The sequence below is a fragment of the Paralichthys olivaceus genome, chromosome 3 (genome assembly GCF_024713975.1).
Source record: "Paralichthys olivaceus isolate ysfri-2021 chromosome 3, ASM2471397v2, whole genome shotgun sequence".
In the NCBI taxonomy this organism is placed as follows: Eukaryota; Metazoa; Chordata; class Actinopteri; order Pleuronectiformes; family Paralichthyidae; genus Paralichthys; species Paralichthys olivaceus.
The window spans coordinates 6,049,300-6,073,266 of NC_091095.1; the positions used below are offsets into that span (position 1 = coordinate 6,049,300).

The following is a 23,967-nucleotide window of genomic DNA, read 5'->3' on the forward strand; positions in this document are numbered from 1 at the left end:
GTGCTTCAAGTTATGTAAATTTATACATTCTTTCTAGAGCTTGCACAGGGGTCTTTTTTTAATTTTCTCTTGTGCAAATATTGCAACCAATTCAGGAAGTGAAGAAAAAAAAAGAGCTGTTATCTTTTCTACCTTTTACAAATAAAGAACGCTCGGGTTCCAACACAGTTTCTAAATAAATTTGCTGTTAAACTGAGAGCTGAAGGAGAAACGACACAATCCTGAGAAAACAGGGATATCCAGGGGAACTGATCATGTCGCACACAAACACCCTTGAGTTTGTAAGTGTCTAAAAGCATCTGACAGCCGTGTAAACATCTGATGGAGTCGGCGGCCAAAGACGCAGACAAGCCAGCCCATTCAGGAGCAAAGCAACGTCAGAAGCTCTTTCCTCGCTGCAGACCACGGCCTGCAAAGCTGTGTGACTGCCAGCTGCATCAATTACACTCACAAACAGAGCGATCCATTTGTATTGAGTCATTAGAACCACTGGCGACCACAATAATAATGTTTTTTTCTCTTTTTCACTTTAGAATATTTCATAAAATGATTTATATTGTGATTATATTCATAGGAAGTTTTTTAGATTTGATTTAACATCCTTAAACCACACAACAAAAATATTTCTTAGCTGTAAAGATGATGTGAATCTGTGTTTATTGCCAAGTAGATTTACACATACAAGGAATTTGCTGTGGTGTGTTTAGGGGCAGCACAAATATAGAAATGTAAAACTCAGCAAACAATTTTAGATTTCAATGCCTCAGAGTCCTGGGGTCAACAGGAGGGAGGCAGGTTGTATCTGATCACCTTCTGAGGGGAGTAAACATCTATGCTGCCCGGGAATCGAACCCAGATCACAAGAATGGGAATCTTGCATGATACCACTACACCAGCAGCACTGATGTTGGTTCTAATGAGACACAATCATGGTGCGCAGGCCACTCTGTTGAGGACCATGACTAAATACACATGACTGGCTGATTAAACCCTGAACAATTGTATTTATTATATATTTCTTAATGCCAACTCTTCAGCAAGTGAAGTCTTATGAACACAAAATAACAATCACATGATTAATGGTGAAAGGACGTACTGGTTATGCCGCTATTGCTGCTTCTCAGGGTTTCACACCAAACTTAAAGTAATTTGACATTACTTCAGACTACTCCAGCCAATTTTGGTGTCGGTGACACTTAAAGACAGAAATGCAATGTAATGTAAAAATGTTCTCTGGGAAAATGTAGCAAAATGCAAAAGGTAATGACTAGATTCTGATTTCATGAACCTTCATGACTTATCTGATTTCGAACAAGCTAACAATTTCACACGTTATACAGTCGCCCCCTTGCGGTTGGCTGCAGTACAGGTCGTAAACCCCGACCTCCTCCATGTTAGTGGATATTACACAATGTGACAGCGTGTGCTGTGTGCTGCTGCAAATCAAAAACAATCCAGGTAGGTGTGTGTGTGTTAGAGAGAGAGAGAGAGAGAGAGAGAGAGCTCATGTGATAAAGAATCTTATAGCTGATGAAGCTTTGAAGCAGAACAGCACCTCAACCCATCCAACAGCTGACCTCTAATCACTGCTCTCTCTCTCTCTCTCTCTCTCTCTCACTTATATTTGATCTTGCAGTCTCAATGTAGATTATTACCCAGATACACACGGGCCTCTCCCAAAGCTGCTCGGTTATAGTGAAGTTTGAAGCTGCATTGAAACCAAGGAGTGGATTCTTACAGAAGTGGAGTCTCAGGTGGTTACTTGCACTCGGCTGCTCTCATTCACATTCATACAAATTCAGATTCTTTCCCCCACATACATCATTTCCTTTGCAGATGATTGACACTGCACAGTTTGTTCCTGCATCACCAGCTTTATTTGAAATCCCTAAAAGCACATGTTCTCTCTATTTGCATAGAAAAACATACAATGATCCTGTAGCTGAAAGAAAAAGGTCACGTAGGAGACATTAATCCCACATCTGGGACATCTACCTAAGATACTGTCTGAAGTTGATTTCAGACACACGACCTACAGCAAATGAGAAATTGTGTCGAAACATTTTCCAGAGTTTGATTAACACATTTAAAGAACAGATTATCCAAGTCAGACATGTCCACAATATCCAGAACATTCAGGAGAAGGGTGGCTCCTGGGTAGAGCGTGCATGAGGCAGGACATGACGTATAAATTAAGGAAATGACGTATTTGAAACCCCACCGACACACCCACTCGCTCGTTGTGAATTCTCCGTACATTTACCTGCCGTTCTCTCACATGGGCTTTTCCAGACATTTTTTCCAGAGGGGCTGGCAGGAAAAGTTTTACTACAATAAAGAATAGACAAAAGGAATCCTGTATCTTCCCACCAGAACAGAAAAACTGAGAGACAATAATGAACTAAACAGTTATTGAATCACAACTATCCAAATACTTGGATAGAAGCTGGAGAGACTTTGGGGTGGGTGTTTAGTGGCCTGGCTTGGACTCCTGATATTTTTTACCACGGCCCTGCAGACTGCATGTTGGCCCTCTCGGTTTGGTTTTGCTGCGGCCTCTCTCTCCCCCAGCAGCAGTTTCAGGCACAATAAAACCCTGATCCATTGATCCAGAGATCCAGGCGCCGGTAGGAGTCTTGTGTTTCCACGCCTCCTGCTTTCTCCCCCACCGTGGTGACTCTCCGGCTCACACACACTCACACACACTCTCTCTCTCTCTCACACACACACACACACACTCTTTGCCAGGCTTCCAGGAGTTGGGGCCGCAGATCGAAGACGGAACACGGACTAACGATCACGACAGAAAACACAACAACATATCCTGCTTTTTACGCATGGATCTGTTTTCGTCTCTGGAGGGATTGCTACGCGGTGCGATGGTTTGCCCGGCTGGAAATTTCGGAGACTCGCACGGGAGAGACGGAGCACACGTCCCCTCCGCTGCAAAGTTGTAAAAAAAGTAGTTTCCCCCCTTCGGAAGTTTCCCTCTTTTCCGCCACCAGACGTTTCTCCAGCCCTGCATGCGCGGACCCTCAGCCATCATGGCGCGGCGGACAGCGGGGGGACCCGTGGCTTTGACGCCGAGCGGGCGCGCTGCTTTCCGGGATAAGCACCTTCGGTTACGCGGGGGCTCGCTGACTTATTCGTGGGGCTTCGTGTTAATGTGCTCGGCGGCTCTTTCTTGTGGATACTGCGGAGCCGACACGGAGTTTTCCATCCTGGAGGAAGCGCAAGTTCTGGCGGATCAAATGAAAAAGCTTTCCTCTCAGGAGCTGGGAGTCTTTACGATGCAGGTAAAGTCAAGGAAAGAGATGTTTGGTTTGTGTGTTCGTGTGAAACTGTGAGATCCATGTGGCACCCGGAGCTGCAGCCGGATTAAAACCCAAACCAGGAGCATCCAGAATAAAGAGGAATGATCAGTCACAGGGGAAAACTTGGGGTCAGGGATGTTGCTGTTATGAAACAATGAGCTCTTTGGTTTCCACGTTGCAGCTTTGAAGTTAGGACGCATTTATCTGCTGTGATTGTGGAGTCACACCAACATGTTCCTTGTTGTTGTTGTTTTAATTCTCCTTTTTTGTTTCCTGGCACAAAGCATCACATCTCCTTATCTCTTTATTTCTTTACACAGAATGCACAAATGAAAAATGAGGATCATCTGTCACCTACAATCTCGATCATGAGCCATGAAGCAGCGTCTCCTCTCAGAGGCCTGACTCCTGTGCTCATTAATAACTTGATACAGTTAAATTGTGATCAGGTCATATGATGCAGGCCTGTTTATACAGATGAACACATGCCATTGTGCAGATTTATAAATCCTACTGGTCATGGCTTCCTGTGTGTGTGAGAGATAAACTGTGAAAAATGTGGATTCCCTCAATATCAATTAACAGGAGTGAATCTGTTTCTGCAGCTTCAGAAAACCCAGCGTTGAATCGATGGATGAGTCCAGACAATTGGATTTAGTTTGCAGGAGATATTGTCTCCATCAGCTGGAGTTGGATCAGATTTCAGGGCAACCAGGGCTGCAGCTCCAGATGGATCAACGTTTGTTAATATAATGTCAGAGATGGTGAATCATGTTCCTTCAGCGAGTGTAGAGAAGGAGCCGAAATGTAAAGATGGAGCCAGTGATTTTCTGTTTTCCTGCAGTTTTTCTCGTCACTTATCAAAATGATTGCATTACCTATTGATTTTCTGTTAAACGACAGGTTGTTGTAGCTCGAACTGACATGATTTTTGTGTCTTTTATGAGATGAGACTTGGGTCATTGGGTTTTATTTTATTTTGAAGAGTGTATTCCTATTTTTTGGAAGGATTGCTTTTTGAGTTTGGTGCTGAACTGAAAATGTCAGTGGACAATTAAACAAGGAATCCAAATAAATACCCCTTTCTCAAATGTATATATTTTCCATATACATACATGGAAAACAGAAGATCCTCCTCCGTCTGTGCAGAGCTGCACCAAGTCACCAAATGGCAGGAGGTGCAGGGTGCAGCAGTGCCTGGCGTGAGGTGGTGTGGTGGTGGGGGTGTTTAGCACTTCAGAGGCAGAGGAGCTCACAGGCCCTGAACACAGAGGCGAGGCAGCGGGGGGGCCCTGGCCCCAAATGGTGTTTCATCTTTTCCTGCCTCCACACACAGAGTCGCCTTCATCCCAGCACTGGGAGTCAGCTTTGAGGGCTCCCTCTGATTCCCCCCCCCCCCCCCCCCCCCCCCGATCCGCCTTTGTCACCACTCGTTCTTACCTGAGTCTGTGCTCCGTCTGGGCCTTATTTTCCTCTCCCCATCATTTGCTCTTCGCTGGCGTGTTTCTGAAAAATGAATGAATCCCTTTTCAAATTCTGTCTTCTTTTCTCTCCATCTCTGCCGTCATTTCTGTTGCATGCAAAATAATCGTGCCTTTTTTCCCACTGTATATTCAATGACTAATTTCAATTTCACATGTAACCCTGTCCAATTATCATGAAAATACTCATTCAGCGTCCCTCCCCTGTGTCGTGGGAATCCAGTTGTGAGGCAGACGTGTTGCTCTACAAACTGTGAAAATCCGACTTGGCACGGAGCGAATGGGAGTGTGATCGAAACGGTGCTTTTCATGAATGTGTGAGGGCGCCTCTCCACAAGTGTTCAGAAACGTGCATTCAGTAAAAACAGTCTGCGTCTGCCTGTGAAAACAACTGCAGGAATCTGTGAGGACACCTGCTCTGATGCTCCGTCTGCAGGTGTGTCCGTTCAGCTGGATCTCACTTTATCTTTCTGTCTCTTCCTTTTCTTTTCTTTTTTTAAATCCCTACGCAGTGCAGGAGGCAGACATTTTTTTTTTTTCATGATTTATTTTTGGGCAGCGAGACATCGACATGCAAAGTTAATGCTTCGCTATTTCTGGAGACATCTGAAGGGTTTTGTTATCAAGCGGACATCTCCGTTTAAAGTGTAATTCTAACCCTCTCAGCTCCACCCCTCATTCTCTGGCAGATGTGTAATTTGAGGCTCGTCCTGCCAGTGCCTCTGAGTCACTGGGTCAACCTTGTTCAATCTGTCATTGAGTTAGTCAATTATCAGGGGACGCCCGGGTGTTGACACTTTGTTTAGGCCGAGAGGTCAAGTTTTCAAAGCTGTTTTTTCAGCATAGTGTCACTTTTCAGTGGTTTTATTTATTTAAGCCTTTATTTCAGTAAGACACAATTCTACAACAATTCTTGTCAGTGAGGGATTATTGATTATCCAGAAAGTGTCTGTTCATAACGATCGTTCCCCTCAGGATCCTCCACGATTCAGAGCTGATTAGTAGATCCTGACAAATCCTGACAAATATATTTTTATCAGTCGGGCTCTACTGATAAAGTGGTAACCATTTATATATTTGATTTTAGTAATTTTCAGAGAAACATTTGCTGGTTGCAGCTTCTGAAATATAATATTTCCACGTGTTCCTTTTGTTCAATGTGTCAGTTACTTTAAAAAATGCCTTTCGTCTGGCTCCTGCTAACAGTTTCAGTGTCTAAATTAGAAAGTTAAGAGCATTTTCCCACCATGTTCCAGAGAGATTTCTGACACGGATTTCTTTAGATTGTATCTCAGTGGCTGTTGTGGACGCAGACAGTCGTCTCTGCACTAATGAGCGTTCGATGTCTGTTTCTGTGGCTTAAAGCAGAAGGTTTTACATGTAAATCTGGAGTCGGGCTTGGATCTACAATATGAAATATGACCTCATTTCCTTCGTCCGTGTTATTAAAACACTTCTGTCATGTGGGAACCTGCCAGAGGCAGAGCCAGGACCTTGGTACATGTTTCCACTAACAGCTGCAGCAACGTGGGTTTGATGAGTTGTTGGAAATACAGAGAAACTTAAACGTAAAGACTCACATAGTTTGTAAAGCAAGAAGGAGATCACTCATCCCCGTGTTGCACTCCAGCGCCCTTTTGCTTTTACTGAGAAGGTATTTACACCCTATTGGCTGATTATTTATGGAGGAAATTTCCCTGTGTTAGCTTTAAGGGCCGTAATCCACAGAGAAGTGTGGTTTGTTATTGAGGTCGGCTCGTCCAGTATCCCCGGCCCCCCTAATTGAATATTAATAGTAATTTGAGGGCAGTGGAGGTTTTTGAAGGAAAAGAGAAAATTGGTGTAGCTCTGGCATTATAATGAGGCCGTGATTTTCTGGTTTGGGTTTGGTCCAAGGGCAACAGAGCCCAGATTCCTGCTTTGTTGTTTTCTTTCACAAAGCGACAATTTGATCAGGTTTGTTTTAAAAATGTATGAATGTCTTTTTTTTTTCTCTTCCACCTGCCTCTATTTTAATCTTCATATCCCCACTCCTCTACCTCCTCTTTTGTCTGTCTCTGGGCTGCGTTTCGTCTATTTTCCTCAGTTTTTATTGAATCCGTGGCGGAGACAGGCAAACGGGGAGGAGGAGGAGGAGGAGGAGGGTTTGAGGATGTACAGCGGGACATCAGAATTCCTGCTAGGTTCTCTGCAGCTCAGCTTCAAAGCCTTCTCCCCTTGCACTGCATTGCCAACATGGCTGTGTGCTGAAACAGTCAAGGTTACTCTGAGCCTTGCAGACCCCCGTTCTACATGTGGGACTATTGCTGCCTCGCTTTCATCCTCGTGTTTGACTTTGAGTCTGTATTTTTTTTGTCATTTTGCTTTTCATCAGAACATAATCCAAACATAAACACATTAGCTTCAGATGATGATTTAAAACTTAATATACCACTGTACATCTAATTACAGTCTGACCAATATGGATTTTGGGGAAGCAATGCCAAAATCGATATAAGGGAGTAAGATGTTTCAGATATAGATATACTGTCAGATGTATATTTAAAAAAATTGCAGCGATTGCAAATATATTGTAATCAAACATTAATGTCTAGGAAATGTAATTGAGGTTCTTGAATAAAAATAAAACACAAATATGTAGATCTCCAAGAAATCTTATATAAATGGGCATCTTCTCTTCATCTGTATAATCAAACATAAACACAGATACCTCAATGCTTTATGAAAAGAAAAGTCATGTTAAACATTTTCTTTACTAAAACACTCATTCAAAGGGCAACTGAACACTCAGGTGTCAGATATGAATTTCCAAACGCATTCCTAAAGTCGTCTTGTTTGACTGTTTTCCTTCTCCTTCCCTCGGGGCACAGAGGTTACATAACATAAGCAACTGTTTCTATTTAGTGCTCCAACAGAATATGGAAACTCAACTGTGGTGGAGGATGGACACACCCCTTTGTTATTCATTACTGTGGAATACTGAGGCCCTGCTCCGACTTTGTATTAATCTGTATCGGGTGATCTTACCACAACTGAACAGCTCTGATTACAGGCCGCAGGACCGTCAGTTTCATAATGAACAAATGTCCACAATACAAACATTATAATATAATCAAGTAGAGGGACATGGAGTCCATTGCATTGCTCAGACGCTTCCCTCATGTATGTATGTATTTGCATATAGAGCAGGGAGGTGAGATCTGATCACAAGTGGTCACTCAAGATGTATTCTAATACCAGGTGTGAACTGACGTACTTAGAGCTGTCCACTTGAGATTGCATCACCCAACGCGCATGATAATGCAAAGTGTGAATAGGGCCCCGGGCTAACATTAGCATCTATAGCACCATTTGCCTTCTTTCCTTGTGCTTAAATATTCACACGTCTTTTGCTGAATGTGGTTTTGCATCAATATATAAATATATAACCTATTTTCAAGATTACAAGGCTCATATGTTACGCTCTGCCGGGGCTGCACCGGTTAGTGGTGGGCGGCTGCGTAACGTTAGGGTAGCAACGTCTTATCGTTGAGTCAAAGGCTGTGGGGGGCTGTCCCAGGTGATATTGGATGAGGTCTCCAGTCAATCCCAGAGCCGACGTGGAGAGAAAACAACCATCGCATTCACACGATTTAGATTCACCAGTTAACCCAAGCTGCATGTCTTTGCCGTGTGGGAAGAGAACATGCAAACTCCACACAGAAAGCCCTTTGTGGACCAGCAGATTCAAACTTGCTAGAGGTCACCTTGCACAATGACCTGAGCCACAGGTGCTTTGCATATGTCGAGATGTGCCACGGTGGTTTATTAGCCCTCTGAGGCTGAGCTGAACTATCTGCTCCACTGTTCTTCCATTTTTACTGCTGCTTTTTTTGTTATTGCCGCCAGCTTCTTTCTTATTTTTCATTCACACTTGGGTTTCACACTGTGTTATTGAATTCTTGATGCCAAATTGCTGCTGATGCCTAAAAAAGTGGTTGTTTGTGTATGACTTTATTTCCAAACAGCACTTTTCTATATTTTAAAAGTTGAATTTTGCATTGAAATCGAGGATTTTTATCTATATATACATTTATTTTTTTGAAGGTACAGGACTCTCGTCTGCAGAGTCCCAGCACGGGGGCTGAGGAGTGAAAAAAAATCTTGGCACTACTTTCATATCAGTCTTCTAAATTCTTTGCCTGTCCAAAACCCGGTGATGTAGCCCAGTTCTGTCGACCGTTACCTTTATCTTCCCATCACAATGCGGGAGTGAACAGAGCAAGGGGCCGTGTTTTCATTAAATGTAGGGCTGCTTGTATGTGTTGGCCTGAGTCCAGGCATCGAGAGGCTCAGGCACCCCGGCTGTCCGACCGCCTCGCACCGCAGTGTCTCCAACCTCCAAACCGAGCACACACCAGACATTCTGAAGTCCCCAGACTTGTTGGATGAAACGGGGGGAACTAAGTGCTGCTGTCAGATGGAAACCCTGTTGCCTCCATATTTCTATATCAGTCTAACATTTTAAAATTCTTACATAGGGTCACTGGTTAGTTCCATGATCGAAAAGACAATTCTCTTTTATCTTCCATCTGTACGTTGCTGTTTTTATCCACACAGGCATCACGTTTCAACGTGTTGCATTGTCGGTCGGTTGATCCAGACAGAAATATGTCGGACTGGTTGCCATGAAATCTTTTGCAGATATTGATAGTTTCTAGAAGATATATCCTTTGGTGATACCCACATCATCCTCTTGTGGCATCAGTAGGTCAGATTTTATAGGAATGCATTAGAAAGTTGTTGGAAGTCTGGATGCAGCGCTCCCTTAACGTTTATTTGTGATATCTTGACCCATGTAATCCTAAAGAGTCCAGAGTCAAACGTTGGGTCAGTGTTTGGTTTAAACATGGCTTACAAAGCTCAATTAACCACTAGCAATACGATAGATATTTACAAAACTTTGCACTACAACACTGAAGCCCACTGCTTTAATTAAGTGTGTGCAGAAAGTCTGTTCAAAGAAAGATACGAGGAGAGAAACGTTTTCAGAGACGTGTTTCTTTCCCCCTCAGAGCTTTTGGACGACGAAACTCCCATTCATCTCAATCAGATCCCTTTAATTTTTCGCCAGTGTTAAGTACAGCCTTGTGCACCATCGTCTCTTGGCTCCTGCTGGACTGCGGTCAGGACGGAGCATGAAACTGATGTTCTTCCCTCTGCACCAGCTGTTGTGGTTTAAATTTGTCTGTACTGTCGTGGCCAGATCGTTTATCTGACCGCTTTTTGATCTGTTTCCCACATTTCTCAGCTGAAGAAGGCCTCTCTCTGTTTGGCCTTGACTGAAATTGGTTTAGCAGTTTCCTCAACCTTTGTGTCTGCTTTTCCTTGCTCCCTGCTGTATCTTCCCCCACTCGGACTGACCTGCCCTGAAATGTCAAGCTCCTGTTAAGGATCTAGACTCAGCTTTGCTTTATCAGTGCAATATAGTTCAAACATGGTCGGATGCGGGACAATAACTTTTTTTTTTTCTCCAACTGCAAATATCCTGGTTTTATTAGCCGTACCATCAGGATGATACTTGACCATGTGTCTGCATCTCTGTATAACATCATTAACGTGTATAGAGCTGGAAACGTTTCTAGGACCAACATTCTGTGTGTTGAACCGAGCGCTGTTTATCCTCATACAGTCGAGCCCTGCAGGTTTTCAGTGAAAGCAGTTAACTCCGCCCTCTGCGTAATAAAGAGGAAAACTAATTAACTGGCTGTGTTTAATCAGCTCCTTCTCACTTTTTAAAATGATTCTCCCTTTCTCTATTACCTCTCTCACTCTTTATCTCCCTTTCACTATCGCCCACTCTGCCTTGCCTCACGCTCCCCCCTCTCTCTCACACACACACACACGTGATAAATGCACTCCATGATAGAGAGAAAGGATCTTTATTAGTGATCCAGGCTTTGTGTTCCTTGTCTTTTTTTTCCTCCAGATTCCTGCCAGTGTTACTCAGTTAGCTCCAACAGGGCTGACCTGGCAGTGTTCGCCAAGAGACCCGAGGCCACCCCTTAGCAAGTCAGTCCCCTCACTCGCCACAATGGGCAAGACTCGAAATGAACTTTCCCTGAAAGCGAGAGGGGGGACTTGTGGGGGAGGCAGGGGGATAGTTAGCAAAACAGCCATTTGGGAGGGCAGGGAGAGTAGAGGGACCAGCTCCCTCCCCCAGACATTATGAATTTGTAAGGCCCCCATCCCCCTCAGTATGCGCACACACTCCTGCAGAAGAGGCTTTGCATTCTCGATGAGGAGAGAGTTGGAGCTCCTACTGTGGAGAAGCAGATCAGACTGTTTTCATGCCCCTTTTCTCCTTTCTCTCTCTCTCTCTCTCTCTCAGTTTATGCCTCTCTCCCACAGCTCTGTGATGTATACACAAACCCGCAGCAAGCCCACACCCCATTTGTTGAGGAGCGCTGTCTCCCAAAGTTGACTCAAATTTCCATCCATGTTTTGCACTATTTTGGTATTTGGATAGGTGCAGTTTTTTGGGGGGTGAAGCCCTGACTGTGCATATGTAACAGTAACAGCTTTGGGGTTCTCCTTCGAGGTGGAGGGTGGTTGAGGTTGCAGGGGAAAATGCTAAATTGGGTTCAGTGGTAGGAATGAAAAGCCCCTTTTATACAGAGATGCCTCTTTTTTGCTATTAAGAAGACCCCTCGTTATTCCGCCTTTGCTTGTTTAAACTGGACTAAACAAGCCAGTATACTGCCACCTCCTTGTGTGATTTTATTTTTGATAGCATGCTGGCTTTCTGGAATCAGGGGCGTGACATATAACACAAGCATTAGCGTCTATCGCACCATGGTGACTCTACTTTTTTCACAGACTTAGATTTGGCTCCGTTAGTCCTTTTCCATCAAGGCAATTCTGTGGCCAGTTTGCAGCCAGTTCCTAATGTGGAGCCAGTTCTTTGTGTTTCGACGGCCAAAGAAGTCGCTCTCTGCCAGAAAACTGGTTCATAGAGTGGCACCACCTTGTTGCTGGTCCAGAAGTAAGAACCGTCTACATCAGAGGTGGGTGGTGGGATTATCATGACCAATGAGACCAACCACGACTTTATTGTGACCACTTGTGATCGGGTCTCTTCACCGCTCTGTAAACAATTCACAGTTGTGCTGAATAAATTCCTGCCTTGAACAGGTTGCATAAAGGGAGCTATAGAAGAGCGGAAGGCAAGAATATATTATAACTTCAATATACTCCAGGTTGGACATATAACCGGTGTACAATTGGGTTTGAAGGCTCTGGTTTATATGCTTTATGTTTGGATCCTCCTATGTTATGATATTACAAGAAGGTAGATAAAACTCACACAAGAGGAAAATCGTGTCACGATCCAGCCCCGGGGTCTTGTCTGCCGTCTTGACAAGATGCTGGTTTCTCCTTTGTCTATTTTCTCCACGATCGCCATCATCTCTCTATATTTCTCAGTGTAATTATGTCTGTGGGTGGTGGTATGTGCCCTTTGTCTTCTGCTGGTTGCCTGCCTTTGAGGACAAGTCGGGAAGTGACCGAGGCTAATGAATTGAACTTTTGACTTTCTGCCTCTATCTCTGTAAGACAAGGCTGGCCAGAAGATGAAAAGAGATACAGCGTTTTATTTTCTCACAAAGAAAATGGAAAGGGGGGAAAATGTGGTACAGCTCGCTAATTAGGAGATGAGGCGGAGTGTCAGATCTTCGAGTGTGAGAGGAAAAATGCGAAGACGCTAACACCTAAAGTCACGCTAAATTTCAAAATTGGGTCCGAACATCTTTTATGTGGATGGAAAAGTCCACATCTGTCTCGACAATTGTCTTCTCACATATAGTCCTTTCCCTAAATGTCAGGAAAGTGTCCAGACTTCACTGCATGCCTGAAAGCAGCTTCACTCTATTTCTGTCTCTACCTATGCACACACATACCTCATATAAACACAGAGGCATATAAACCTCTACACACAGAGTGTCTGCAGCTGTGTTTAGCTATCAGTGTCCCTGAGCTCAGTTATGTGTCTACCAATTGAGTGGCTTATTTGATCTGGACTGACTCGCAAGTAATGGAAGACGAGTATTAGGAAAACCAAACAGGTTTTGTGTTTAACATGGAGATGGGCAGTTTCTCCTGCTGGCATGTCAACATTAACCCACATCACCAAGGAGTACAAAGAAAATCTGCTCTCTGTCTTTATCCAGAGCTCCAGTGTGTTTTTAGAGTAAACTGTTCAATGTAGAATGTACTTCAACGGTGTGGACATGGTGGTTTCTCTCTGCTCTCTGCACCGTGGTGGAGATTTCCTCCCCATTGTGATTTCAGCCCAGAAGAAATCACATTTAGGTTTGGCAGAATAAAGAATCCCCTATAGGATTTGAACGTATTCCTCTTAGTGGCCAAATGATAACCATAATGCCTCACTCTGGGTCCCAGACTCATAAAAACATATTGCTCTTGTTGCGTAGGGATCGTCTTGAAATCTTCCTGCAGCACATTTTACATCTTGGCCTCTCCTTTTAGAAACTCGCCAGGTTTCCTCTGATTTCTCTCCCTGGCCGTCTCTGTGTTAGGTTCTGTTTGTGGTGTCTCCAGTTTGAGTTCACCGCCAAGTCAAAGTTAGTCTTAATAACAGGTGGTTGTTTGGTGACCTGGGCAGATCACTCACCTGGTTTTTGTGGATCACCAGGCTGGCTCATAGTCCAGGCTCTTTTCTTTCTCTTAAACCGATCGCTGTGAACATTTTTGATGGAATCCAAAGCCGTTTTCAGACCTGACCTTCAGGTAAAATCCAGAGAATCGGCTACGGAGTTTACCCAGAGTTTTCCTTTCACACAAGCACAACGCAGCACGAGGTTCTCTGCACAGACGCGTTCACAATGGCGAATCCTCCGGGTTCATCACACGTCACTTCCTCACACGTTAGAAGCGTCATCAATTTTCTTGCACCCCACATCTAATTAAAAACAGTTTATCAGCAAAAAATCTAAAGCAGCAAGATATCATATTATATATTATAAACTCCTATCCCATGTCCAGAAACCTGCAGTGAATCAACAGAACAATCCAGACTATTACTAACATTTAATTTTTTTTTAAGCACGATGTCACTGTTAAATATCACCAGATCCTTCCAGAACTTTTTTCTGCTGCAGACTCATGATTCTTCTTTGACTATCTGTCGAGATGAAAACCTGATTGTCAGACCGTCTTTTTTTTTTTATTTGCGAGCATCCAATTCGACATCAGTACTTGCAGGCGAGGGGGAGGTCAAATGTTGAGTCAATGGTATGGCAAGTTCATCTGTCTCACGACTTTAACATGCATCTGTTGTTCCCCCAGCTGAAGCCCAGCCAACCCTTTTAGTCTTATACAGCGGTCTCATATTATTTAAATTTCTACTTCCATTACTTTTTCTTTCCAAAAAAACCCAACTGGTCTTGGTGCCAGGTTTGGCTCGCTGGTGCTGTGCCAGCTCTTCTCAGTCTGTCGAGCTCAGGCATCGGCACCATCAGGTTTCTCCTGGCATCTGTTGGCAGCTGGTCAGGAGACAAACCCCACCTACACCATGCAGCCTTTTCTGTGCATATAATGGAAGTGGAGTTGTTATGTTTAAGTAAACGTTCCACTCCGATTTGAATGTAATGAGCTTTGGCAATGGCACCGAATATGTTTTCCAATGAAGGTTCTGACTGACATGTATAGAAACGCAACAGTATCGTCATCATACCTGGAAGCTCATGTTTCAGATTGTTGTGTTAACGTTTCAGTCAGTGCAAATAACTTCCTCTGTTTACTTTGTCAGCTACCACTTCAAATTTTACTCATGCATTTTCATAAATGACACAGTAGTGCACAGTGAGGCAATGCTACTCTGTGAATGTCACTTTTTATTAAACATCTGCGCTATTTACAGGCTGTTCTGCAGATTTCTGTGAATTTACTAATCCTGAGGGAAGAGGTTTATTGAGCGGCCGTCTTTATTTATCATCTCAGACTATTGTTCACATAAAATTGTTTGGATGACGCTGCTTTTGTTGACTAAGTAAAATAATCACTGAATCACACCAGCATTAATTACTTAGTGGATGGCAACTAAAAGTGAGCGGACCAAATGTTTCAGCATAAAGGTGCGACTGTGTTTGGCTGCCATAGTCTTACCTCTGGTGGTATTTCACGCTATGTCACATTCTGAACAGTCCTGGAAGTGAAGCGTGCCGCAGCCTCAGACGTGCTCTGTTTTCAGGGCTGCCAGTCACAGGGGTGCAGCTGGTGATCGTGTGAACAAAAGCAGATCTCTTACCTTTTCTGGACGCGCTAATCCGTCGGTGTTACTTGGTCTGTGTGTGAAAGGGCTCTTAGACTGATACTGAGCTCTGTGGGAACAGGAACCTGCGTGAATGTTACCTTTTTTTGTGATGTGTGTGTACAGGGAGCAGTGTGTTTGTTACTGTAGTTTTTGATTTTGTTGTGTTGTTTAAAATCTCTTTCTTTTACAGACATGGTTGTATTCAGCAAATTTAAAATCAGGACTTATTAGTATGACTGGAATGTGGCATCTGTGTCAAAATTGTCCAGTTCGTCTGGATTATATTATAATTTAATAGTTAATAAACCAAAAGAATATTTAATACTGTGTCATACAATACTTGCCTTTCCTTCCCACAAACAGTGACTGACAAACTATAATTCCAACCAGTAGTCTACCTTATTCCTGACTTTTGAATACATTTTGCTGGATGACGTTTCTAAAATTTATTCTGTGGGGAAGCAGGCAGGATGTTTGCATTGAGCAATAAATATGATGATGTCATTTGTGACGCTTCAGGTCGGTCAGCTCTTTACGGCTGCAGTATTCTCACTGGTTCACGGCGCTGGCCAATATGACCCTCAGGCCACCGGCCAATTCGCTTTGACAACAAATGTCAAAAATCAATGGCAAGAGCAAACTAAACACTTTTGTAAATATAAGTAAAAATTGTTTAGAATGTTAATATTTATTTTCCTCTCTCGCTCTCTCTCTCTTTCAAAGCTCAACATTTACATACTAGAAACTTGTGAATGTCCTTAGGGAACACGCACACACACACACACACACACACACACACACACACACACACACACACACACACACACACACACACACACACACACACACACACTCTCTCTTTCCTGTCTCTGTTGCTCTCTCTCTCTCTTTTGAATGCACTCACACTTAAGCCTCTGCACACAGCGACAATCGACTCCTGAATCTGAATAGGAGACGTTTCCGATGTTTAGACAGCATAGAAAAAAACCTGATGCATATTCAGCTGACACCCCCCCATAGGCCCGCCTGCTTTCTAAGAGCTCGACTTGACATGTTGGAGAAACACAACATAAACACTGTTTGTGTGACTGTGGTTTGCTTTAGTGTTTATGAATGCAAACTGTACTGTATATATATTTGTGCAAATATGAAATATATGCATTTGAAACAGTGCTCTACGTCTGAATCCTAATCCCTCTTTATTAAATATTTTACTCGTCCATGCTCTACTATGTGAAAGATCCATAGTTCTAGTGATCCAATCCCCCATGATTCCATCACTACGAATTTATTTGAGCATTACTTCCGGTTAAAGAGACCTGTCTGTGCACATGGGCACCCATCGTTAAAGACAGAAGAAAGTTAAGTAACCGATCTTATCTCTGAGAGCTTGTCCTCCTACGACCATCTAGTTGTTCCTGTCACAGTGAAGTCGTACACACCCAGTCTGCATGTTGCATTTGTGACTGAAGAACTTTATGTAAAAACTAAAACACGTTATAGAAGATTTCAGGCAGAAGGACAGTTCACAAATTCCACTTTTGTCTTTGATTTACCTGTTTGCTGTTGTCTAAACACCAAATGTAGCAGCTGACAAAATGTTTTTCCTATTTCTACAATGTTTAAGTATATTTCATGATTTGACAGAGTTTGTGCCTCACCTGAGCCAAAACCAACTGACACTGCTCTGTCGATTTGCATTTCTACGTCCCCTCCTCTTTTTTTCCTCCCAGCCTTTCATCTCTGTAAAGACTCTCACCCCCCAAACACTCTACTTTTCCTAAAATATACACTGTCCTTCCAAATATCATTTGACTGATTTAGTTTATCAACAGGTTCACAGGTACACTCCTGCATGTGCAGGATAGCACAGCGAAAACAACATTAGTGTTTGTGTGTGTTTTTTTATATGTGTACTCTGGCATTGTGGTTTCCTGCCGCATGTGAAGGTCACAACTCATAAACGGCCTCCTTTTAATTTACTTGCAGTGTGTGTGTGCGCAGTTTCAGAGGGCTGCTGGTGTTGACAGATCCGACATCAAACTAGAATGAAAAAAGCTTTGCAGTTGCAGCGTCTCAAGCTGTGCTAATTGACTTTGGATGCATGATGCACTTGTTGTATCGTGGAGTGGGCATGTTGTGCCCTTCGGTTGATACGATGGCGAACACGGACAAGAAACGCGGGAAAATTGCCTATGTGCATGCACCCTTACCCTTTGACTTTTAGTGGAACCTGTAACTCAGTCATTTTTGTGTGAGAGTATATATGACAGATGTATTTCTGTAATTTAGGGAAGCATGGGTTGATGTTTTCCTCCCTCACCACAGCTCCCAGGTTTAATCACCAGGTCCGTTTGCTTTGGAGAGGAGGGGGCCTCTGCGGATGATTCGGCTCCCAGTAAAAACCCCCTGAACGTCTGGATCATAAGTTATAAGTAACAAGCTGAGCAAACGTTAGTGGCAGCTCAGCTAGCAGCCCGTCCAAGACATCCTGTGTATGCAGAAATTTGTCAGAGATACACAGATTTTACCAGATTTACTCCCAAGGACTGTTTGTGTTTGAGAGGAGACGCATGGAAAACAGTTAAAGCTGTGGGAATCCTAGTTGTGAGAAGCTTAGTGACGGCAATGGTGGTGAAAATAATGATCCTTCATTACTTCACAACGTCTCTGACAAACTCTGTCTTCTGTTATTGTTTGGATGAAAGGTCCGCACCTTCAGAAGAATCACATTGAGCACTGAAACAGAAACCTTTGTGGGAACAGCGGCTGTCTTATGACCTTCTGTACTTGTGCCAAATCTAACTGTGGAAATGTTTTGCTGCAAAAAGCCACAGTGACAAAGAGCATTTTGACACTATGACCAATCGCGTTGCTTTTTAAAAGAAGCATCTGACGCAGTAGGCAAAACAACACGTGGAAACAATACATGATGTAACTGGAGTGCAATGCTTTAAACTGCTTTGGATTTAATCTCCGTTTATTGGACGCCTGTTGTGCATCACGCATTGTCGTGATTTGGTCCAGTTATGTTGTAAGTGAGTCAGGGAGATACTCCCATCAAGTTTGCTTTGAATCCCTGCAAAGTCTTTTCAAGAAAATAGGCAATGAGTTATCAGGCATCGGTTTGGTTTCAGTCCTCTTCACGGTGGAACGATTACCTCTGGACTGTTGTATTATATGTCCTATAGTTTTAGTTACATGTGCTTTTTAACCTGTCAACCGAGCGTATGTGTAACTAAACACACGTTCAGACCTTTTGATTGTTGTTCGTTACACATCACTTCTTCACAGTAGTGGTCGCTGTCATATTTACCCTCAGATTCCTCATGGGCACGGGTAAATCGATAATATTCCAAAAACTCTTAATGTAACTTACTCATGACTCATCTTACATCCCACATCCCTGAGATGTTTTATTTTAGTTTTATGTGTCTGCCAAGTCAACAAGGGACAGCAGGACCGGTATGTGCAAGGTTTAACTTTAGCAAAGGGGAAACCGGTATCACGTGTAGCTTAAGCCTCCGTGCAGAGTGACCCTTGCCTTTATTAATCAGTGCATGTAACCGGTCCGAGAGAACAAAGCACACTGTCTGTAGAGAGACGCTATAACGGTGTGCAGACATGATCTCACGTCGTGTTCAGAAACCTGAGAGGGAGACCACCCGAGAACATTTTTTCCTTCCTCTTGTCCTTTCTCTACTTTATCTCTGAACAATCTCTCCAACCACGACCTCTCCCTCACGATATGTTCCTGCTCCTTCCTTACCCCATTCCTAAAGATTATTAAAAAATGTTCCTTATTATGGCGACAATTTATCTTTAGAGGGGCAAATATAGTGACGCTTGTAAAGCTGTGAAGTAAAAGCCTCTCAGAGCACAGCAGAGGAATGTGAAGATAATCCAGGATAGTTTGTGCAGACATAGCAGGCGCCCCATCTGAACATCTTTTCACTTGGCTGCGAGAGGGGCTGTCTTGGCAGGAAGCGTATATCAAAGTTTTAAATTTATTGGCACAGGCTGACGAGCCCTTTGCGCAGCGACTCTCTTCCTCTGCCTTTTCTCTGACCCTGACATTCAGATCATCCTCAGTTCTTTCACACACTCTGTCTGATCCCTTTGACTCCTCTAAGTCAAGCTAGAAGAGTCTGTTTGTAAAAATATTTGTAGGAATATAGTTTTCTTTGCCCTGGCAGGGTGTACCACCAGGGTGTGACTGGGACTTGTGGTGCCAGAGGCTGCTGCCAGACTGGCGTTGCGCCCTGAGGTGGCTGAAGTTTAGCTGTTTTGGAGAATTTTGCTCGGTTTCCGCTGCTGTTCTGCCTGTTTGCTTCAGTCATGCCATATGTCATTCCACTCCAAGGTCCTAAAAGGGGTAATCCTGAGGAATTTATTTTTATTTTGTGATAAACTCCAGCTATAAAACAAAATACAGAGAGGATAGTGTGCCAGCATGTTTTGAAATTAAGTATTTTTCTTTCTCGGTTCTGTCGTTCAAATTTCATTGAGGCCGCTCCTGTTTTCTTCGTGTTACAGGTAGGAAGATAAAGTATTGCTTTTCAAAATTCATCCTTTCTATTGTTTAAAGTTAAAGGAATGCATCACATACATTAACCAACCAGTAGAGGCTTTTTTTTCTTATTCACCCAAATCCCCACAATTGTATTTAGTCGTATGAAATGAAGGTAGTACTCCGATCTTGGAGCAAGTATTCGGACCATCATAAAGGGATAGATCTTGAAGATGCCCGTACTGTAGCCTAATCTAGAGTTGGTGAAAATGTCCCATCTGCTGAGTGTTTGCCCAGTGGATGATTGCTGATTTATTATATCATGTCATTGTGTAGAAAAACAATTTAACATGAGGTAGCAGCCTGGTCGATCAGGAGGCGGTGCCATCAGTAGTGTAGCAGTTCTTTGGCTTTTCACAGTCGTATATTTCTCAAAGGAAAGTTAACGGTAAATGCAGTGGTCCTCACTTCCAGAGGTTTCACAACATATCTGTTCTAACCTGGTAAAAGGAAGCAACTGAGAGCACATACTGAGAGTGTTTCACTCAGGTTGGTACAACTCCACTCGTCTGTATCGTGATGCGCACTTCAGATTCACAGTGTGACCTGGCAGTGCCTTTCATGCAATGGTCTCGACAGTACATTCTTAAGGAAGTAAGATTGAGGATCGTGATTGAGATACTTAGTCCCCAGATCTGACACATCATCAGTGATGTTTTGTGCTTGCCTGCATGGTGCTCAATGGTCTTTGCTCATTCTTTGGAAAGTCTCAAGCTTTGTTAAATGAACACAAACACCATCATTAAGCCCTTTTTATATGGAGAAACATACGAAGCCCCTATAAAAGCACAGCCTTTTCTTATTATCCCGCATTCTTTTCTTGAACTAATTTGACCGCAGCGTGTGGGGTTTTGTTTTCGTCCTTGTTCACTCCTAGATTTTATCTGCTTAATGGAGGCGCTCAGGTATGCAGCTTTGATCTGTCTTTGGAACGTTTTCACATTGGCTCCACTTTAACAGCAACTTGCTATTCCCATAATGCATCCCTGGCCTGGCGGCACTGCTGCTTTATACACTCTGTGTGTGTTGCCTTGTCTAAGACCTCAAGAAAATCTGTCCAATTGGAACCTTGTGCTGTAGGTTTAACTTTATCCAACCGGTTTTTTAAGGGGCTTAAAAAAGATCTGTAAATTATCATTACAAAATTAGGTTTGCCACTATTAAGAATGAGTTTTTCAAGTTTTAATATGTGCAATTAGTCAAGTGTGAGTCGTGCATGTTACTGTGGCCTGAGGCCTCGTTTTAACAACTCAGCTCCTCTGACATTAAAAGGCTTTGTGCGGAGAGGTAATAACTCAGGCCTAATGTGCCTTTCCACCTTTTCTTGACATGTTCTTGCAAACACACACCTCTTAGTTTGCGCCAAGAGGAGAAACCTGGATAATCGGACAGACGTGTGACCTTTGAACCATATGTGCTAGAAAGTGTCGTACCTCTTCTTAATTTCGTGCACACTGTCTTGGCTGTCTCTTTTATTTGCCTGCTCCCCCTCCATTTCCATCGTTTGATGCTGAGCGCACATAACACTTATGCCACGTCATTGTTCCTTAACACGCAAGGAGAGAGAGAGAGGAGCGGGAACCTCATTTACTCTCGCTGCTAGATTATGTCTCTCATTTGAGGTAATCACAATACTTTGTTTTTGGGAGTGTAGCTGAGCCACTATTCACAGGGCTCATTACTATACTTTGTCCCAGCAAGATAGTCTACTTTGAGAGAAGAAGGTTAAATGTCCAAAATGTGGCTTTTCTATGGTGATTTTATTTGTTTCCAGAGTTAGATTTGAAGTAATTTCAAACTGATGGAAAACTGAAGAAATTATGAAAAGAAAAGTACAAAACAATGCTTTATTTCCTGGAGCAAAGCTGTTTGGATGCATGTGTGTGTTTTCCATATGTGTGGATCACTTGTACATCTGATGTCCTTTCCAAACTTTTAGTCGCACCCATAGCTTCATGTAAACACCAAGCCCTATTTTGCCAATGGAGAAGTTAGTATTAAACCATGGCTCTGCGATCTTTCTCCTCTCTTTGCTGCTCTGGTCCGACCCCACCCCACTTTTCCACAGTTTTCCCCCCTTCTGCTCCCTTCTTTGCTCCTTCACCCTCCATTCCCTCCCCTTTTCTCTCACATGTGGAAAGCATTATATCCTGTCTGGTGGAGAGGGAGAGCAAACATCCCAGGCAGAGACTGAGAGCCTCTCGGGAAGGTGCATAGGGGGCAGTGGGGAGGCCGTTAGTATCTGAGTGGTGGGGACTCTCTCTCTCTTTCTATCTATATCTCTCTCTTTAGGCGTTTTCATGACCTGTGGGTAAAATCCAGAGAATTGGACCCAGACTTTTCCTTTTTTACTTTTGCGTCAGTCTCTCATGGAATTCTCCTGATTTTCTCTGGACTTCACACTGGGAGGCCCGGCGGAGAAAATCTGCAGAAATTGCTGAGCCTCTCACTCACACTGACATTTGCGTTCACATACAATACAGAGGAACTGCAGAGTTCAGTGCATGTCTGAAAGCATCTTATGTCTCCCTGTCTCTCTCTCTTTCTCCCTCTCTCTTGACCCTGACACTGTTTGGACAAAAGGGGGTCTTGTTTTTTCAGAACCACAATAAAGTTTTTTTTACTCCCCCGCTGCATTGGACTGGAAGAGACCTTGGTGCAGATGAGGGAGGGAACGATAAAATAATTCCAGTTAGAATTCTTTGCGCACTGGTACATTTTTGGGTGATTGATATCTAAAGCTTTTTGAGTCCACTGCTCCTGTGTTGTGTTGGTCTCTCTTTCTTCGTCTTCCTTCAAATCTTTCCATTGAACATTGGTGTTATTGTGCGAAGCCTTGGTGATCTCTTAATCAAGAGGTGGTAGACTTAAAATAACGGCCGACACCATCAATGAACATGTCCGCAACTCTCTTTCCTTGTTGCCTTTTCTAGAAGCTTTATCGAGGCACGTTGCTTCCAGACACTGGCTCTTAGTTAAGTCCATTAACTCCTGTTAACGGGGTTAATATACATGTTAGATGACACTTCCTCAAAAGTTTTGTGGAACCAGTTCATGGAGCTAACCCGTCATGAGAAATGGATGTACTGACTCTGGTGGAAAATGTTTGAAAACCATTGTTCAGTTTAGCTTTTTTTCATAAGTTGCTCCACATTGAAAAGCTATCATGTGGTTAATGCGACACAATTTGTCCAGTGTCTTGGACTTGTCAGATGTTGAACAGGATCCCAGTGTTCGTTTAATGTCCCAGAGCTGGATACTCTGACAGGAGGAAGAAACCACCACCATACCCTCACTGCTTGGATCAAGACCTAACAAACGGCTACATGCTTAGATGTGTCCCCTTTTTCAACAGTTTCATAAAGTCCTTTTGTCTGGCAGTGATTTCCCCTCTATTGATTATACCGCCACAAAACTGTTGTCCTTTAAAAGTCTCTGACAGATCAATGTCAGAGACTTTGATATTACCGCTTGTGTGATAGCTTACAGAAGATGTTACTTTCTCTCTCAGTGGTATTTTGACTGAAATCTAGCTCAGTGGTATTAGAAGGAGGTATCAAAGCGAGGTACTCGTGCTGGATACCAGGCCTAAGGCTACAGTTACTGACAGTGTTGTCAATGTTTTGCCTTCACTGCTGATGAGACCCAATTGGCAAATAGATGATTCCATGACTGTTTCTGCTTCTCCAGACTGAAATGCAGTCCAGCAGTTGTCAAATTACAACAGGGCCGTGGTCTTTATGTGGTGCTCCAAAACTCTGGACTAGTGTGAATGCCAGTTTTAAACGTAGCTGGCCACACTTTGGAATAATGAAGCCTAACTTTCTTTGTGGCACCATTGTAGCCTTGGATTTCGACTAAAACGAGGTATTGAAATGTATAAGTATGACAACAAAGTTATATTTTTGTGAAAAAAGTGCAAAAGCAAAGAGCATGAACACAAGTGCATAAATACATTCATAAATGCTTTTATAGAAGATTGAAAATGGCGCACTGTGAACCTGAGCCAACCAATGGTTCCTCAATCCTTTGACTAATGCAGGCTGTGCACAAACACACACTCTCCCTCCGCACAGTGTGTGGGCCGAGGCTTCGGAGCCACCGCCTCAGGTTATCCGTTACTTAGATTCAAGCAAATTAAATTGACCCCCATCATCCTCTAAATGCAGCGGCAAGCAGTTGGCAGACGCTGACGGCCAGTCATTTAATTAGCCAACCTGCTCCACTGGGTTGAAACAGAGATGCACTTAATTAGCGAGGGTTTAGCTTCTCTCTGGCCGTTATATCGAC

At 43.3% G+C, this 23,967-nt stretch overlaps 1 protein-coding gene and 1 non-coding gene across 2 annotated transcripts in view; one reads left to right on the plus strand and one right to left on the minus strand.

The window, feature by feature from the left end:
* Positions 1-831: 831 nt before the first annotated feature.
* trnag-ccc (transfer RNA glycine (anticodon CCC)) lies at positions 832-902 on the minus strand. The gene has a single exon. It is a non-coding gene; the product is annotated as a tRNA-Gly (tRNA).
* A 1,789-nt stretch (positions 903-2,691) lies between these two features.
* The window catches only part of cachd1 (cache domain containing 1), a 67,040-nt gene continuing 45,764 nt past the window's right edge, over positions 2,692-23,967 (plus strand). Inside the window, exon 1 of the mRNA XM_069521644.1 lies at positions 2,692-3,296. Within this exon, the coding sequence (XP_069377745.1) occupies positions 3,024-3,296 (273 nt within the window). The 5' untranslated portion in view covers positions 2,692-3,023. The remainder of the gene's footprint in view (positions 3,297-23,967) is intronic.